Source organism: Eremomyces bilateralis (genome assembly GCF_010015585.1).
Source record: "Eremomyces bilateralis CBS 781.70 unplaced genomic scaffold P152scaffold_11, whole genome shotgun sequence".
NCBI lineage: Eukaryota > Fungi > Ascomycota > Dothideomycetes > Eremomycetales > Eremomycetaceae > Eremomyces > Eremomyces bilateralis.
In genome coordinates, this window is record NW_022985077.1 from 443065 (window position 1) to 461147 (window position 18083).

An 18083-nucleotide genomic window follows, 5' to 3' on the forward strand; every position below is an offset into this window, starting at 1 on the left:
CGCAAGCACGCTCACAGTGCTCGCCTAGCATTAAGATGCAGATGTTGAGCTCCTCAGCACAATTGAGAAATCAGAAAACTCACGTCCTTACTCGACTTTACGTTGACCCTCTAGATGTTTGTAAATGTGAGGATAGCATTATCATATCAAAGCCGTGTCGTGAGGGGAAAATAGGCTAACTGTATATGGAAGGTAAAATAAAAAATACATCACACTAAGCATCTAGCAGCGTAATAAATAACAACTCAAAACTCCAAAAATTTCGTCGTCCAACGTCTTCCATTTCAGGAACACATTCAACCAAAATGACCAACAAAGCTTGACGACATTATGGCAGCTCCCGAAGAGTTGCAAAAGGATTTTTTGTCCTTGGACTCTTTCTCAGATGAGGAAGAGCTCAACGACGAACGCATTGCCGAGCTTTTGCTGGAAGCCGAAGCGCGACTCCGAGAAAAGGCTGTAGCCAAGTTTCCAGAGCGAGCGACAAATGCAACAGGCTCCCGGTTACCGAAGCTAAATCCTGGCTCGATCGAGAAACCGTATGTCAGTACCGATGGAGGCATTGCCAAAGCAGACTCTGCACGGCTGCTTGACCCGACGCAACGGAAGCTCGCTTCCCAAGTGCGAAAGGTCGAGGATCCGGTGATGGTGAAGAAGCGAGAGTTAGAGGTAAGTGGAACCATTTTTCTTTAAATCTCTGCAGTTGAATGAGGATAATATCCATAACATCTTGACGCATGATCTCGATCCCATTCTGGGTTCGCCGTGCACTCATGAAAGTTTGAATTCTTTTCATAGTTACTCTGACTCTTTATGCCATACTTCGATGTTTCTTCAAATTATCCTTGATGACTTTAGCTGACTGCAATCGCTAGACGAAGAAGGCCACAGCCGGTCCTGAGTGGTTCAATCTCCCACGAACCGACCTGACTCCCGAACTCAAGCGAGACCTTCAGCTTCTTAAGATGCGCAGTGTCCTTGATCCCAAGCGCCACTACCGAAAGGAGACTGGAAAATCCAAAGCCCCGGAGTTCGCGCAAGTTGGAACCATCATCGAAGGTCCGACGGAGTTCTTCAGTGCTCGGTTGACGAACAAGGAGCGGAAGAAGACCCTGGTTGAAGAGATCCTCGATGCTGAGCGCGAAGGCGGCCGGTTCAAGAGGAAATACAACGAAATCCAGGAGAAGAAAATGAGTGGGAAGAGGGGGCATTACAATGCACTCAGAGCGAAGCGAACCAAACAATTCAAGCGTCGTTGAATTTTTCTTCATGGGATGAAGTCGCCTTTCATGGTTGCGAATGCTCAACCTCTCTTGGACCTATATCCCTGGCAAACACTATTTACAATTCGATGGTATGCAGAGAACATATCACGGCTTATGTATATCAGCCAGGATTTGCTTCACGAGAGCCTACTATGGTTAGTTTTGTATTCCCAGTCAACGAGCGAAATCGTACTAACCTGCATATCTTCAGCAGCGAACCGTCCTGTCTCTAGCACCTCCTCGTGGTTGGCTTTTCCACGACCGAGGAATTCCTCAAGCTCATCCTTCCTCATCCCTTGCACTTGCGGATCGTCACCGCGAACGCCTGCCTCAAGAACAGACTTGTTTGTGACAAGGCTGAATGCGAGCACCCGGATACCCGAGTGCCTTGCAACGGTGATCTCTGGCACTGTTGACATGCCGACAACGTCTGCGCCAAGTGTGCGAAGCATTCGGCATTCTGCTCGGGTTTCGAAGCTGTGGGGAGTTAGGATACTGCCGCTGAATGGCGCTATATGTTACTTACCTTGGCCCCGCACAGAAGGCATATACGCCCTCATGTAATCGACGTGGATTGCCTGGGGTACGATCCAGGACGATTTTCCAAGCCGCATGTGCTCGTCGCCGCAGCTCGAGATCGTATGCATCCGACATTGGAGGGAAGCGAACACCGAAGTCTTCGGCATTGGACCCGCGAAGGGGATGGAAACCAACAATGCCAGCCATGTTCAGGTGCTATGTAGTTGGTCAGCCGGGAGCAATGCGAGAATGGATGAATATGTTGCTCACATCATTGAGCAGTATTATATCTCCAACATTGTATGTCTGATTGAGTCCGCCGGCGGCATTGGTCACTAGCGAGATTAGCATGAAAAATATGAGTGCTTGCTTGGCTTATCACACCTATCATGATCTCAACGCCAAGGATCTTGCAAACGCGTGTAGCATATGTTGCCACCCCCATATCGTGGCCTTCGTAGAAACTAATCAGTCCATAAGCATCGGCTGATAACAGCATTTGACTGATTGAACTGACTGTGCACGTCCAACAAGTAGAACGATCGGCGTACTCGATTCGCCTACAGTGCCGAACACAAGCTTTCCGTCATGCCCAGGAACTGTATCAATCTGTCAGGTATCCTGTACAGCCACGAGCTCCATGATCCCTTAACGATCTGTTATGGCGCCTGTTGCCGACCCAATGATCGAAGGGGCTGAAAGGCGTTGTAGCAACTTACCAGTACTCTGTGGAAATCCTGGGACATCTTGATACGGTATCTCCACCTTCAACTCCTGGTTCACGGTATACTGAAGCCCACCCAGCCCGGAGCCGCACACGATTGCTAATTTGGGGTGATGCAACGCCTCCGGCAATCGGGTTCGCAGAAGTGCAGCCGTCCCCGTCGCACGAACGAACAGTGACTCTGGTTCTGTTGCCATGGTGCGGTCAGAACTGAAATCAATAAGCCTTCAGAAAAAATAGGAATACAAAATTCCCATAAGCGACTATCAATCAGTTGATTTTACGTTACATCACTGGTATGTTACATTAATAGGTATGTCCGGAGCAGGCCGATAGGAATCTTGGTGCCTGAATAATATTGTTGTTCTGCCTTGGTGCCTAAACCTAAATCCAGATCCCTCCGATCCATCAACTCCAAGAAAATCATCGCGTTTGATCAACCACGCCTCAATTACAGCCAGATTTCCTGCAGAGGAGGTGAAATATTAGTAAAGGAGCTGCGGGGAAGTACCAATTGCTTCCGTGATGGCTTCTCCAGTGTGCTTTCGCTGCTCAATACGAGCAGCGCGGGCTGTCAAAGTACGATGCTCCAGTTTCTTGTACCGAAGAGCGCATTCTAACGAATACACCTAGATTCGACCATGGGAACTTTCTCGTCCATTAACAGCTCAATTTGCGAGTCTCTCTGTCAATAGCAATAATGGTGCAACCTCCGTTGAAGCAATGGCTGCCCAGTACGTGCTCAACGGACCGCAGCATATTGCAACTGCTTACCACCCCAGGCCCACCGCGTCTATTGAGAATGTCTCCAAAACGCCTCGGATGCCCATATCTCATCCGGACGGTCTCGAAAAAGAAACGGTGGAAACCCTCGAAGAAATGCCCATCCCGAAGAACCTCCAATCTCTCTACTTCCGCCCTCTCCGACGAGCCCCGAAATACGGCATCCCGACGTGCAACCTCCAACTCCGCTCCTATAACGTCCGGAACCTCGAGTTCTTTGCCGACTTCGCCATGCGCGCTGCCTACTATCTGGATCTGGCCGCACGAGGACCCGTCCCACTTCCCCGAATCACGGAGCGCTGGACCGTCCCTCGAAGTCCGTTCGTGCATAAGAAATCGCAGGAGAATTTCGAGCGGGTCACGGTCAGGAGGCTGATTCAGATCCAAGATGGACATCCGGATGTGGTGAAGACGTGGTTGGATTATCTACAAGAGCGGGCGTTCCACGGCGTCGGTATGAAGGCGAACGTATGGGATTATGAGAAGGTGGATTTCACCGAGGGTATGGACCGGCAGGTGGAGTTGGCGAAGACGGTGAGGAAACTGGAGGAGGCAGAGAGGACGATTGAACAGGGGTTGGCGGGATTGGCGCAGGCCGAGAAGAACATCAAAGCGGATCCGAGCGTCGGAGGCACACTCTTGAAGCTTCTGCGCCAGAAACAGAGCCTACAGTTCAAACGGGAGGAGTTGAGGAGGCTGGGAACTGGACAGGACGTTAAAGATGAGGCGCGCTTGAAGAAGCGGGCGGATTCTGTGGACGAACGGCTCCCGAAGCAGATCGTGACGACGAAAAAAGACATCGAAGCGGCGCGGAAAGCTGTCCCGGAGCTGAAGAAGAAGATCAGTGCATTGGAGGCGACGATGAAGAAGCTCGGTGATAAGGTTGGGACCACCTCTCTCGAAACACCCCAGGAAACAGGACCATCGCAGGAGGCGGTGATGGCGAAGGTCAAGGAGCTCACTGAGGAGATCGAAGGACGCAAGTGATCTTATGCAGTCTATTGGTCTGCGAGACGCGCGGGGAGAGGCGGGCATCTGCGAACATCAATGGTTAAGAGACAATATGCTATGATCTTTCGACTGGATATGCCACTCAGAGGTCGAGAAGGGGTTCGACATGCAAAAGTGAGAGGTATACCTCGAGAAGCTATTATGGGGGTTGGTTGGGGATGATTGGTATGAGCGGGGTTAGCATGCATTGGCATGAGATTGGCATCGCCCTTCACAGCTTTTATTGTAACATTTGTAACATGCGTAGGGTAGCGACGGTACGAGCAGTTGTATAGATCCTGTTAGGAGCGCAAATTGTATCATAACTTGTACAATTCATTCCATAACAAGACCTAGATACCTTCAATCACCGCTACAGGTGGCTTCGATTTGTTATCGATTTTGTATTTATCTTTAACGCTGATACTCCCATACTCGGATCAACCCACACCTCGAAGTGCCATAATCTCGCACTATTGATGAAACAATATTCACCCGTTATTTAGACACGTTTCCTATTCACCAGATAGCATCAGACATTAGCAACCCCATTTTCTTCGCTTTTCATTACTCCATCCAATGGACGACGTCATCTACCTTGATTCGCCGGTTGTGAATGGCGCTGCAGAGTCGCCGACCTCTGAAGACCATTACCTTGTCTACTTCATCTCAGGGAACCCAGGCTTGATTTCCTATTATACAAAGTTCATGTCCCATCTCCATAAACAGCTACAAAGTCATCACAAGCATGCGAGATTCACAATATCAGGCCGTAGTCTTCATGGCTTTGAGGTGCAAGAGAAAAGCAGAATAGAGGGCAAGGAGCCGCCATACAGCCTCAACGAGGTGATTGAACTGGCAGAAAAAAGTCTCCAAGATCATGCGGGGAAGGCGTCAAGTCAACTTGATGGAAAAAAACCGAAGGTTATCTTGGCTGGTCATTCCGTTGGGGCGTATATCTTGCTTGAGCTGATCCGGAGGCATCGATCCCGTCTGGCAGAAACCGGTAGCCATGCAGAAGATGAAACAAGAATAGTGGGAGGCATTTGTTTGTTTCCTACTGTGGCCGATCTACCATCGAGTAAGAGGGGCGCGATATTGAATGTACGGACGATATCAATTATCCAGCGTACACCACCATATACTAATATCCTCAGGCATTGGCCCGCTTCCACTACGCCTCCGCCGTAGCTATGCTTATACTCACCCTTTTCGCTTCCCTCCTTCCCGCCTCTCTTTCAACCTCCCTCGTCCAGCTTTTTACAGGCATGCCACCTGACTCCACCACCATCACTGCCGCGTTCATCAAGAGCCCGCATGGCGTCCGTCAGTCGCTCCATCTGGGCCTGGATGAAGTCAAGCAGATCACCACCGACAAATGGGACGCGGAGATCTGGGGCGCTGCACACCCCTCTCCCGTGGGGAGGCGGCCAAAGTTGTTTTTTTACTTCGGGGAGAATGATCATTGGGTGGCGGATCGGACGAGGGATGATTTGATTCGGATCAGAGGAAGGGGCAAACATGGAGGGGAGGAGGAGTGGAGGCCAAAGATGGAGGTGGATGGGAAGGGGATTCCGCATGCGTTTTCGATTAGTAAGTGGTGGATGGTTGTGATAGAGGAAGAGCTGACTAGAAGTAGGGCATGGCATTCCGATTGCGGAGAAGGTCGCGGAGTACGTGGGTGAGATTGTTCAATGCGAGAGGCTTTGGGATAGAACACGGACTGGGCATACCTCGGGGCTTAGAACCATTTAACAAGACTAGATGAAGAATATATCCTATTCCGATAGACATGTCTAGGCTCTAATCGCTGACATTAACGAACAGACTCTCGACTCCGCATACCTCGCGGACTATAGACCCAACTCGCTCAATCAAGTACGATAGTCCCCATTGATCGTTACATACTCATGACTAAAATCACAAGTCCAAAACCTGCACTCACCATCCCTCCCCTGTCCATCCTTCCCCAGCCTCACCAAAATTTCCAGATCCTCCATCTGCAAAATCTCCGCCGCCCGCGCCTCATCCACACTCTCAGGCTCCCCATCCACCAACAACTTCAACTCCGGGCTTCCGTCCGTCGGCACAAAGCTCACGCTCGTCTGAGCCGGGATGACCGAATCTTCCGTCGAGCTTAACCCGGCCGTGTAGCCCGTCGCGCAGAGGATCCTTCCCCAGTTCGCATCTTTGCCGTAGAGCGCTGTCTTCACTAGTGGCGAACGCGAGATGCTGGAGGCGACGAGGTGCGCATCCGTGTCATTTAGCGCATTGACCACTCGGATCGTGACGAACTTCGTGGCGCCTTCTCCATCACGAACGACGAGTTTCGCGAGATCCGCAGCGAAGTTCGTAAGGGTAGTCTGCATAGCGTCGAAATTGGCACGAGATTCGGACGATGCGCTCTCAGATGGAAGGTCGATCGTCGAGCCGCCAGCTGCGCCATTAGCGAGTAATGCAACGGTATCGTTCGTGCTCGTGTCGCCATCGATGGAGATGCTATTGAAAGACTTCGCGATGGACTGGCTGAGGAGGGCTTGGAGAGCAGGAGGGGTGATCGGAGCGTCTGTACAGAGGATTCCAAGAAGGGTGGCCATATTAGGGTGGATCATGCCGGCACCTTTGGTCATGCCGGCAAGGTGATAGGTCTTGCCTGGGCTTGACGGCAGCGTAAAGGGACGGGAGATCAGCTTGGGGAACGTATCCGTCGTGCAGATGGCGCGGGCAGCTTTCAACCAGTGATCGTGCGTCTGGCCCAAATTCGAGTGAGCGGCTGGTATTGAGTTGATGATCTTTCGTATGGGCAGCCTTTGTCCGATGACGCCGGTGCTCATGACGACCGTCCTCGAGCCTTTCCCGTCATTTCCGTGCTCCTCGAAACATTGATCGGTCTGCTCTCCCATCTTGGTTGCGTCCTCAATCCCACCTCTTCCTGTCACCGCATTCGCGCATCCTGAATTGATCACCACAGCTCTTACGCCACTTCCGGCTCTGCGCTTCAGCATGTCCCTCGTCACCGTGACCGGCGCGGCTTGGAATTTGTTGGTAGTGAATACCGCCGCGGCAGAACATGGCGACGATGACGTGATCAACGCAAGATCATCAAATCTGGTATTTGAGGCCTTAACTCCCACATGATGCCCGGTTGCGTAGAATCCCTTTGGATATGTGCCGGATATCGGCACATATTTCGCCTTTGATGCGGGGAGGTTGCCTTCTCCCGGTGCAGCATAGTATCGGACAAAGGTTTTCTGTATGGCAGCGGAGAAGCCGCGGCAACCTGGTCGAGCCATGTTCGCAAAGATCTGAAGGTTCAAGCTTCAATTGAGGAATTGCGCGGTATTAAATAAGTATTTCGAACTCTGGTGACTCTTATTCGGTGGACCGTGGAGGTGACGTTTATGCGCGTCTGATTGGCTGAAGACCCTGTTGCTGGGTGGACGACAAAGCTTCGTGGAAATGGTAGTCAAAGGAACAAATTTCCAATTCTTCATGAATCAAAAACGATCTTAGTTTTAATTAGGAAATATGAATTGCTACTCGTAAGCCTGTTCTCGGGGGAATACAACGCTTATCATGCTCTCTTTCTCCGCACGAAAGATGGTATGGCATATCCAGATTGTCCAACATGCCCCTATCTCCTCTTGACTCCTTCGTCCTTGCATCGCTCCACTCCAATACCTATGATACCTCAAAGGAAAAGGAGTGAGTCAATCCAGTGCCCTCTCTCCGCATCCCCTGTTCTAGAAAGAAAAGATCTTTTGGATTGAAGCGCGGACCTTTCCCGGTTTCAGGTCCCGTAGATCTATTTTCGCCATGTGTTTAGTTGCAAGGCAAACCAGCAGTTTATAGCTATGGGGTTCAAATTCCATAGCTACAATTGGTTCAGAGACAGAATCACGCGGGTCGTGGAATTTTCCTTTGATCCACACGCGAAGACAGCCTGTCCCATTGTAATCGTTCTTGCATCCACGTCTCCAGGCTACCGCGAAAATGTTGCCATCGAACGATACTGCGGAGGCAGAAATGTGCTCCTCGGGGTCGATACGCCATTCTGCAACTCTCTTGCCCGCTCGAATAATTTTGATATACGGTCTCGTAACGGTTATATGATTGCTTAGATCCGTGGTGGGGGCGAAATTGAACGATGTCATGAAAGTGTTCCAGTGCCATACCCGATCCCCTGAGGGCACGTTGTATACGCCGGAGTAGGATGGCCCGCAGACTGCCACTTGATGGCCTTTGGGTGATAGTTCTAGCTGTTTGACATTGCTGTCCGGGTCCAGCTTGATAACAGTGCAGCCTGAAGTCGCAAATTCTGTCGCGTCGACGCTCTGTTGCTCGTTGAACCAGACAGCAAGTTGGGTTTGCCCAAGGCCATCTTCGTCGGTTTCTGGAATGTGGAATACCCCAGCAAGAGCGGAGCCATCGTTTTCGGAGAATGCGAGTAGCTTGAGCTTTACGTCCTTGCTTGAGTCACCCGCTGTTGCCGGCTGAAATTCAAGTGTGCAAATATGTTCTGTAGGCAATCCCCAGATAGTCAATCGGACTTCCCCTGGGAGCTCCTGCGCAAAGGCGGCCAAAGAGAAGGATCGAGAGAGTACAATCTGCGAAGCCTGAAGGTACTCTTGTTTATGCCAAATGAAGCTGCGCTCCGTTTTTTCTGGCTCCAGATCAGAATACAACGTTTCAGTGCTCGTCCACTGTAACCCAGTGGCATATTGAGCAAAGCCGATTTCGATCGATCGATAGATGATGACCTGATGCGCAGTCGCAAAGTTTAACGCAGTGGTTCTTGCAACTCTAGCTGCACGCGCACCCGTAGCTCTCACGATAAGTAAGGATGGGTGGCAGTGCCTTGCGATGCGTTGTCCCGATCTGGCGATCACGGTAGATGTCCCAGGAACGAGAAGGCCGTTGCTCCAATAAAAAGAGTATGCATCGTTACCCTTTTGTTCTACCCAAGAAGACTTCAATTCGGCAACATCGATGACTCGGCAAATATCACGCCTCGCGCCGTGCTCTTCATGGAATGGTGTCAAGATGTTTTGTTCATGATTTCTCCACGAATTTTGGGCGTCTAGATCTCGCTGTTGTACGGGGCGAGGAAAAGTGTCCTGATCTTCGCCTGGAGTAGAACCTTTTGGGACTGGCGGTAGTCGTTTGATAGGAAGGGATAGTGTGCTAGACGAGCCTTCCGTTTTTGAGTTGCTCCGTTCCAACGGAGACCCAGGTACTAGGTCTCGACTTATGGCTGCAAGTTTCGCCATCCGGTCATCTCCGGTTTCTTCTTCCTCGTCCGCTGCCGTCACAATAGGGCCAAGTTCTTTATTTGCCCTAATTCCCTGTGAAGCGGCCTTGATTTTGTCATTGGACAGTGTTGATGGTGATGGTATCTTATTCCTCTCAGGGCTGTTCTCCCCATCGACGTTCGGATCCTGGGATGGAATGACAAGACAGTTCCTCTGCCAGATCCAGCCAAGACGCTCCTTGCAATCTTGATTCCGTGCCAGCCAAAGGTCATCTTGTTCGCCGAAGATGTCGAAGATCTCGCCCGCCTGGTGTTTAAGGAAGGGGACTCCTCTATGAGAGCGCTTCTCGGGATCGAACGGTCGTATGCTTGCCACAACATTCAAAATTCTTTGTGGAGGAATGGACTGGATATCACGGTTGGAGGAGACATTTGATTTGCCTTTGTTTGGACCCGAAGTGGTCTTGCTTGGAAAATACGGTGGTGACTCGCCCCGTGCAACAGGCTCCGACCGGATACTGCGTCCCTCGCTACTCACAGAGTCGCTGACTCGGTGGACAGGGGATTCCGTCGGCATGTTGCGGGTGGGAGACTTTGTGGACTCTATCTCCGCTGTTGCTTCAGGTACGTGTTTGGAGGTTTGAAGTGTCGGCTCAGATGAGATTCTATCGATCTTATTGCCAGTGCGAGTACTTTTTGTCGCAGCCAGCTCGGCCATCAGTATTTCGTGGGCATCCTCTTGAACTCTTGCTGCTTGCCCCTCAACGCGAGGTTCCTGTTTTGGCCGTTCATCATTCGCTTCATGGACCTGAGACTCCAATGGTCCGTATGGGTTTTCGAGTTCTTCAAACGGTTCCACCTCTCTTCGCAAGACTGCTGACTGGAAATTACTCCTAGCCATGTCTCTCTCTTCTAGTGGATTTGCCGTTGGCAAAGGAGGAACAGGAGGGGGGGCATTAGGCATCGGAGGGGAAGAACCGATACCCAATGAATCATTATTAGCTCCAAACTTGAATTGTTCTTCCCGAAGGGCTCGGGCGTCACGCGAGGTTTTGAACGAGTTATCGCAGAGCTCCTGTAATTCATGACTATATTCTTTGGTTGGCGCCCCCGTCGTTGGCTTTTGATCGACGTTATCATCACCTAGGTGGATGAGGAGGTCTTCGTTCTCTTCCGATACGGGTGGAGGTGAGGAGCCACCAATCCGAATTTCTTTAGTACCTCTGCCGCTGCTACTACCAGATCTCGTCGAGAGCTGCTGGTCAAACGGGAAATATTGGGACCGTTCATGTAAGGATTTGGCTTTTGCTATCGTACTCCATCGTCCAGAAGACTCGGGAGAGACCTCCTCCGAAGTATTCGGCGTGTCAAGCAAAGTCAGAGACCTGTAAGGATGATCAGTATTATTACAAATATTTATGACTGCAACCAAAGCCTTACTGAACTGACTCCAGCGGCATGAAGTCCGAATCTATGTCAGCGAAAGGTCTTATCCAGTCGTGTGATAGGGCCTGGTCAACTTTGAGCCGCTTCGTCGGGAATGGATGCATAACTGAGACTATGAATGATTGGCCATGATTGCTGACTTGATATGCCATGAGCCGATCATTGGGGTATTCCACATCGCCTCTGCCGTATTCAAGCTTGGTGCTGGGCCGATCGAAAACCGCTTCCTTCGTAAGCATCTGGTGTGCAATCTCCCCCAATGCCCACATATCGGCGGAATAGGCGTCGTATGACGGAGTCTTTCCGGCATCAAGAACTTCGGGGGAGAAAAAGGCTACCGTGCCGGCTAAGATGGAGGAGATACCCTTCCCATCTGCAATTCGTTTAGAGATTCCAAAGTCCGAAATCTTCACCCACCACTGATTTGGTGGTTCAGATTTGATGAGGATGTTCTGGGGTCGAGAAGTCATTAGAAGTGTTCAAAAAAGGGGCAATTAGAGACCAACCGCGGGCTTCAGGTCACGGTGAGCAAAGCCATTGTTGTGCATGAACTCAAGCCCCTCGAGGAGTTGGAAAGAGATCTCACAAGCTTCATGTTCCGGCAATGTCGCAGCGTTCCAAAGGTAGCTTTGGAGATCCCCATATTCTAAGTATTCCATTGCGATGAACAGTGAGCCAACCTCCGGCCCACCATACCAACCGGATGCCTTCACAAAACATCGTTCGTACTGCATTCGATTAGCATTTGCCTCCTCTATATTGATCTCGTTGGATAGTGTGTACAAACCTTTGGATGGGAAAATTTAGCAATCGCTTCCAGTTCTCTACCGTAATCAATACCAGTGGCTGAGGGGCCAGTCAGAAGGTCGATCTGCTTCACCGCCCGGAACTTTGGTGGCCCATGACCCTGACTGACAAGTCGCTCTTTGAAAACGGACCCGAAGGCTCCTCGACCAAGTGACGCCTCCCTCCGCCAGTATTCTCTTTTCGGTTTCGCGCGTCGAGAATGACTCGAATCCGGTACGATATGGAATGTATACCCAGCTTCGACGCCCGTTGGGAGTTTGAACTCAGTGACAGCCTCAGTAAGGCCAGAGAATGTTCGCTCAAGCGCCATGTTAATAGATTCTCTGCATCCTCAAACCCCTCTTAAAGTATCTCTAAGTGTAAGTGATGATAGATCTACAAATCTTCGAGGAGTATCACATCCGAAATCTTAGTATTGAAGTTTGTAAGGAGTAGCCTCTGTCGCCATATGGTCAAAGTGAGCTGAGGACATTTGTAGCAACTGTATTCGGTGTTCGATGATCGTCCGGTAGCTGCAACTCTGGAGTTATCTAATTATTCCCGTCATACACCAGAACACAATCGGAGGCGCTTCCTGTAGCTGACGGCTATTTCGGACCCCCACCATCGACCTCTCATACACCCTCTTTCCGCTTCTGCGATATCATCCAGCAGAATACGAACTGCTGGATATGTCGCCCTCTTATTGGGGGAAGCTCCTGCAAGGCTGAGAATGTGGAGGCTGTGTGCATACTGATTCCGACTCGTGAAACCCAATTGATAATCACGCCAGCAAAACGATAATTGCTTACCCCCCAAACCTCCATTGGATGCCCATGGAGTGACCAGAACAGGAAGCCAACAAGTCGAAGTGGTATTTTTGGCCAGACTCCGGGCCGTTTTTGACTCTACCATTTTGAGCCTCAAGCCGAGCATATATGGTGGATTAGTAACCATCTAGACGCTAGTGCAAGCCGCCCATGAGGGACTGTGTCGGCAAGGCTGGAAGCTAATCGCTCGATTCATATGTACCGAACGCTGAACTTTCTTGTACCATGATGAAACACACTTTCAAAAAAGGACTGCGGCACTGAATTTAAGCAAACGATTGCAATACACGTTTGGAGCCTTCTTGAGGTCGGAATAAACAACAATGTCAGGCGTCGAATTCGGTCTGGCTGTTCTAGCTGCGGTTGATATTAGTATTCGGTAAGCAATCTACAGCTGCGTACCAAGCCAGTCCGGCGCTCAATGCCTCTCAAATAGATACGGAAAGTCTCTAATCGAAATTTGCACTGCTTTCAAGAATGCCGAAATCGATATTGCAGAGAAATGTCTGCAGGTCAGATACCATTGCACCCGGATCGTCACTCAACTCCAGGTTCTGAAGAAAGTTTCGAGCCTCGTCAGCAAGGATCAACTGAGAATACATGAAGATATGCTTCTTGTGCTGAAGAGCAAGTTGCAATTAGTTCAAAGCTTGTTGGATAGTTGCGTGAAAGTTGGACCAAATGGCAAGCAAGAAGTAAAGAAAAAGAAATTTGTACTATTCAAGAGAGACACTTTGCAAAAAGCAGTCGACGAGCTGGAAGCCTGGGAGAGCAAATTTGATCCGCTATGGTTTTTGATGATGAAAACAAACGTCCCCGAAATCGACGACGCTCTGAAAGATCCTACCTCAATAGAGGGCGGGAATAAGCGCCCGGTCAGCCTCGCTCAAGATCTTCGTAGAGCTCTAAACAGCAACTCCGATAAGACCTCCGGCATTTTCAAACCTCAGAGCGGTCTCGACTCCGCTGAAATCGAAGATATTCAGAATTCGTCCGCTAAAATCGCTCAACGCCCCGGATCCCACAACCGCCTCGTTCTTGATCGGGTCATTCCTTATGCGGGATGTGATACAGTCATCATGAAAAAGGACATTCGTGACTTTGCACGAAAGTTGTTCCACGCGGATCCATTGGCGTTTGGCCTGTTGAGTTGTTATGGAGTGGTTCAGAACAGGGATGTTCCAGGCTCCTTCACAATTGTTTTCCGCATCCCGGAAGGTTCTTGGAAGGCAGACAGTCTTCGAAGCTATTTGATCGCCGGAGAGACAGAGCAGTCTTACCGAAAGAGACAAGCTTGCGAAAAGTCTCGCAAAGTCTGTTTCCAACGTTCATGCATTCGACTTTGTCCACAAGAACGTCCGACCAGAAACGATCCTGATTTTGTCGGAGGCCGATGAAGAGATCGGATTAGCATATCTTGTCGGTTTCGAGTCCTTCCGGATGTCTGAAAGGAGGACTTACCGACAGGGCGACATGAACTTTGAAAGAAACTTGTATAGGCATCCGAATCGACAGGGCCTAAGTCCAATAGAGGGCTATTCCATGCAACATGATATCTATAGTCTGGGGGTTTGCCTTTTGGAGATCGGCCTCTGGAAGACATTTATCGAATACGATGAAAAAGGCAATCCCCAACCTTCAGACATTCTTCAACTGAAGGAAGCTGCTCTTGGTGTTTCTCAAGCGGTACGTTTAAAGGAGAATATGGTTTCGCTTGCGCGAAAACAGCTGCCACGTTTCCTAGGTACCACATACTCAAGCATCGTTATAACTTGCTTGACATGCCTAGATGAAGATAATGACGATTTTGGCGACGACTCAGAGTTCCAGGATGAAGATGGCATCACGGTAGGAGTTCGATACACGGAAAAGGTGAGCCAGCACCTCAATCTGACACTGCAATTTGAAGCGTTTGCTAATCATCTCGAAGATCATCATGAGACTAAACGACATCTTCGTATGATAGACAATATATAGCAGTTCCATTTGAATAGCTGTGAGCAAAGAGCAAGACTAAAGTGTAGAAGGTCGAAGGAGGTGAATTGTTCACGGGTTGCCCATACAAGTAGTCTATTGGATGGCAAGAAAGGTATAACGATGTAGAATCTAAGGAAATTGACTGTGAAGATGCCTCGTGAATGACTCTGGGATTGTGATGCTGAAGCTGTGAATGCTGCCCGACATCGACATCGAAATTTCGTAGAAAAAAGAAAGAAAGCCTTCGTGCTTGTGGCCTCAGGCATGAAGCGCTCCCAACGTCATCAAGACCTGATTGGTCAGCTCAACCTCAGACGTCCAAGTCGAATATCTTCTGTATCTCGAGTTCGCCTGCCAAACTTTTGTTTTGCAATAGCGATCGGATGAAACATACTGGCCACCCTTGGTCCTACCTGCAATTCTGATATCATATCCAGAATTGTAAAGATTTGAAATGGATAGCAACGACGCTATCGAGAATGAGTCGGAGGCCCTCCGCCAATTCCTGCCCGGTGGGTTTGGAAAGCAGATAACCACTGTTAATGTCGAGGCTCAATTTGAGCAGTCACGGCGAATAGTTCAAATCACAGGGAAAGGGCAATCACGGAAGCCGAAGCCTCCATCTCGTGATTCAGATGAGGATGAGGACGATTCCGACGAGGATGACGAAGATGAGGAAGACGAGTTTCCCGTCTCCCACGAGCTTCTGGTCAAGACGCACGAGAAGGCTGTCACATCAATGGCATTGGATACGTCAGGTTCGAGGCTTATCACGGGGTCATTAGATTGTACATTGAAGCTTCATGACTTTTCTTCAATGACACCTACTACTGTTCGCGCATTCAAGTCCGTTGATCCTACAGCCACCAAGGCCTCTGCAAGTTCAGAGACACACCCTATTCATTATGTCGCTTTCAACCCCTTTGCACCGAGTCAAATGTTGGTCGTCTCCGCCACATCCCAACCAAGGATCCTAGATCGAGATGGCGAAGTGCTCACAGAGTTTGTCAAAGGAGACATGTACCTGCGAGACATGCACCACACAAATGGTCATACCGCAGAAATCACAGGCGGTGCATGGCATCCGACAAATGCAGAGTCGTTCGTCACTTCCAGCGCAGATGGCACATTGCGTATCTGGGACGTTAACAACAAGCGCAAGCAGAAGGAGGTAATCGTTTTCCGTTCGAAAGCACCTGGGTCTGCTGGACGGACGAAGATGACGGCAGTATGCTGGGGTGCTACACCGGATGGAGGCCAAAGTAACCTAGTCGCTTCCGCGCTTGATGGTTCTTTGGTTATGTACAGCGGAAACGGGCCGCATACGCGACCAGCCGCCGAGATCAGAGATGCACATACACCTGGAACTTGGACGAGTGGACTTGACATCAGCTCGGATGGAAGACTCGTGGTCACAAGAGGAGGCGACGACACTATCAAGCTTTGGGATACGCGTAATTTCAAGCAGCCAGTGAACATTGCGAACCACACGTCAACCTCCACAACATTCCCTACAAGCAACATCCGATTTTCTCCCACCTCCGCGAACGTCATCACCGGCTCCGAAACGGGGGACCTATATATCCTCAATCCCGCCACGCTCAGACCCGAGCTGGTCACTCCAGTCACCCCAGGCTCGCCACTCATCACCGTCCAATGGCACAGCAAGCTCAACCAGATTCTCACCGGCTCTGCCAACTCCGAAGTCCATGTTCTATTCAACCCGACCCTCTCCACCGCCGGCGCCAAATCCGTCATGATGCGCGCCCCCAAACGTCGCCACATCGACGACGACCCCAACAACGTCATGGACCTCAGCCAAGGCCTCTCCAGCGACGCGATCGTCGCTCCAGGCGGCATGAAATCCGGTTCCCAATCCGCCATGTCATTCGCGGCACGGCATCCGAACGTCGGGCTCACGGCATCTGGGCGTTCGAGAGATCCGAGGAGACCGCATATCCCCGACACGACACCGGGCTCAAAAACCCAGCCGGATGAGCAGCATATCAAGAATAGCATACCGCTTAGCGCAATGCGGGATGAGGATCCCAGGGAGGCACTGATGAAATATGCGGATAAGGCGAAGAATGATCCGATGTTTACGAAGGCATGGAAGGAGACGCAGCCGAAGACGATTTATGCGGATTTGAGCGATGAGGAGGAGCCGGAGAAGAAGAAGGCGAAGAGGTGAGGGGGTGTCGGAATGCGTGGAAGCGACATATCGGGCGAAGTCGCCGGTTTGTTCGGATGAGAGGGTAGGATCTGCGCAAGCCGCATGGAGGTGGACAGAATGTGGAGAAGGGGAGAGTCAATATGGTCACCGTTGCGTCCTGTAATACAGGTAGCTTCTCCCTTCCCATCTGGATATATATCCTTGAAGCGGACTAGAGCTATCCTAGTGCAAGGATGTCTCGAGGCAATACGCAAATTGGGCGATTGGACCAGGGAAGCTGCTAACGGAGCTCATGAAGGTGCTGAAAGAACCTCTCTCTGTAACAAACCGCGGTTAGAAATACTCAAATCCCATCTACGGGTACTTGCTTACCACAAACGACTCCAACCCTCGCTCAAACAACTCGTTTGCAACACCCATTCCCCCGGGATGCTCTGCTGGCGACAGCGGATTCTTCACCACATACTCGATATACAGATTCAGCCAGATCTGATGAAGCGCAGCCCGTAGATTCCCGGTGCGCGTATCCGTCAGCATGACAAACTTCAGCCGTGTCAGCGTCTCGAAGTAGTGGAGTTTATATTCGTTGGTGCGGAAGTTCATGAAGCTAGAGTATCGCGTTTGTCAGCTCTGTATTCGTATGCTGATCTAGCCGTGTCGACGACCATGCCGTGACCAATCGCGCAATTATAGCGCATTTGATTGCGACGTACAAATTGTCTTCTCCCCCGAGGTTCCGACACATGTTCCGCAACGAGAACACGACGCCGAACACAAGCTTCTCGTCATCGGATTTCTGGTTCGTTCGGCGGGTGAGTGGTTGTGCGGATTCGCCGTTGGTGGCTGCGCTGGAGGTGGATTGTGGTCGTGGCTTCGCAGTCGAAGCGGCCACAGGAGGGGGCCATTTCTTGCTGTAGATGCATTCGGCTTGAAGAGCCCATTAGTATTCTGGAATATGCGAAAGGTGGGTGTGCTGGACGTACTGTGCCGGTCGAATATATAGAACGCGTAGACGACCATGATGTGAACGTGTCCTGTGAGATAGGCTTCGGACAATATGAAGGAGTCAATGGGTATAAATAAACAGTAGCCGGACAAGAGTCTTCGAAATCTAGGGCTTCCGCTATGTGTATGCCTTTCGCAAGTATGCGGAATTAGAGAAAGGAGCGAACGATGTTAAAGGGGACCGGAGGATCTTGGAATTCCGCAAGGATTATCGGCTTTGGCGGGGGAAACTAAAAGGTCGAGAACAATGCGATGCAGTCCTATGAATATTGGCGCTTAAAAATGCCGTCTCTTATACCGTAACCTAATAGTGAACGTTATTTGGCCCTCCTAG

The 18083-nt window shown here is 50.4% G+C and overlaps 9 protein-coding genes across 9 annotated transcripts; 5 read left to right on the plus strand and 4 right to left on the minus strand.

Annotated features, from left to right (window-relative positions):
* The first annotated feature begins 538 nt into the window (after positions 1 to 538).
* Positions 539 to 1625, plus strand: P152DRAFT_458987 (uncharacterized protein). Its single transcript, XM_033679587.1, has 2 exons — positions 539 to 1412; positions 1463 to 1625. Exon 1 carries the CDS (start codon positions 966 to 968, stop codon positions 1257 to 1259), a length of 294 nt encoding a protein of 97 aa, XP_033533664.1. The 5' UTR covers positions 539 to 965; the 3' UTR covers positions 1260 to 1412; positions 1463 to 1625.
* Positions 1371 to 2705, minus strand: P152DRAFT_398075 (uncharacterized protein; the record flags this gene model as incomplete). Its single annotated transcript, XM_033676440.1, has 7 exons — positions 1371 to 1412; positions 1463 to 1742; positions 1792 to 2000; positions 2055 to 2119; positions 2169 to 2248; positions 2302 to 2383; positions 2504 to 2705. The coding sequence occupies 7 exons, from the start codon at positions 2703 to 2705 to the stop codon at positions 1371 to 1373; spliced, it is 960 nt and encodes a 319-aa protein (XP_033533665.1).
* Positions 2706 to 3346: 641 nt separating this feature from the next.
* Positions 3347 to 4396, plus strand: P152DRAFT_458990 (ribosomal protein S10). Its single transcript, XM_033679588.1, has one exon. The coding sequence runs from the start codon at positions 3388 to 3390 to the stop codon at positions 4276 to 4278; it is 891 nt and encodes a 296-aa protein (XP_033533666.1). The 5' UTR covers positions 3347 to 3387; the 3' UTR covers positions 4279 to 4396.
* Positions 4397 to 4569: 173 nt separating this feature from the next.
* On the plus strand, positions 4570 to 6094 carry P152DRAFT_42715 (uncharacterized protein). The gene is made up of 3 exons (XM_033677291.1): positions 4570 to 5385; positions 5439 to 5874; positions 5921 to 6094. Exons 1-3 carry the CDS (start codon positions 4861 to 4863, stop codon positions 6034 to 6036), a joined length of 1077 nt encoding a protein of 358 aa, XP_033533667.1. The 5' UTR covers positions 4570 to 4860; the 3' UTR covers positions 6037 to 6094.
* On the minus strand, positions 6016 to 7649 carry P152DRAFT_458991 (arginine biosynthesis ArgJ). Its single transcript, XM_033679589.1, has one exon. It carries the CDS (start codon positions 7182 to 7184, stop codon positions 6156 to 6158), a length of 1029 nt encoding a protein of 342 aa, XP_033533668.1. The 5' UTR covers positions 7185 to 7649; the 3' UTR covers positions 6016 to 6155.
* A 3319-nt stretch (positions 7650 to 10968) lies between these two features.
* On the minus strand, positions 10969 to 12212 carry P152DRAFT_488390 (kinase-like protein; the record flags this gene model as incomplete). The annotated part of the gene is made up of 3 exons (XM_033682119.1): positions 11766 to 12212; positions 11485 to 11706; positions 10969 to 11430 (listed from the first exon to the last, which is right to left on the minus strand). The coding sequence occupies exons 1-3, from the start codon at positions 12093 to 12095 to the stop codon at positions 10969 to 10971; spliced, it is 1014 nt and encodes a 337-aa protein (XP_033533669.1). The 5' UTR covers positions 12096 to 12212.
* A 700-nt stretch (positions 12213 to 12912) lies between these two features.
* On the plus strand, positions 12913 to 14750 carry P152DRAFT_514695 (uncharacterized protein). The gene is made up of 5 exons (XM_033682871.1): positions 12913 to 12973; positions 13031 to 13907; positions 13948 to 14280; positions 14323 to 14466; positions 14525 to 14750. The coding sequence occupies exons 1-5, from the start codon at positions 12918 to 12920 to the stop codon at positions 14555 to 14557; spliced, it is 1443 nt and encodes a 480-aa protein (XP_033533670.1). The 5' UTR covers positions 12913 to 12917; the 3' UTR covers positions 14558 to 14750.
* Positions 14751 to 14953: 203 nt separating this feature from the next.
* P152DRAFT_42807 (WD domain, G-beta repeat-containing protein) lies at positions 14954 to 17106 on the plus strand. Its single transcript, XM_033677320.1, has 2 exons — positions 14954 to 15083; positions 15137 to 17106. The coding sequence occupies exons 1-2, from the start codon at positions 15051 to 15053 to the stop codon at positions 16760 to 16762; spliced, it is 1659 nt and encodes a 552-aa protein (XP_033533671.1). The 5' UTR covers positions 14954 to 15050; the 3' UTR covers positions 16763 to 17106.
* P152DRAFT_42803 (transport protein particle complex subunit) lies at positions 16899 to 17973 on the minus strand. The gene is made up of 4 exons (XM_033677318.1): positions 17728 to 17973; positions 17458 to 17671; positions 17117 to 17351; positions 16899 to 17061 (listed from the first exon to the last, which is right to left on the minus strand). Exons 1-4 carry the CDS (start codon positions 17762 to 17764, stop codon positions 17035 to 17037), a joined length of 513 nt encoding a protein of 170 aa, XP_033533672.1. The 5' UTR covers positions 17765 to 17973; the 3' UTR covers positions 16899 to 17034.
* Between the last annotated feature and the right edge of the window lie 110 nt (positions 17974 to 18083).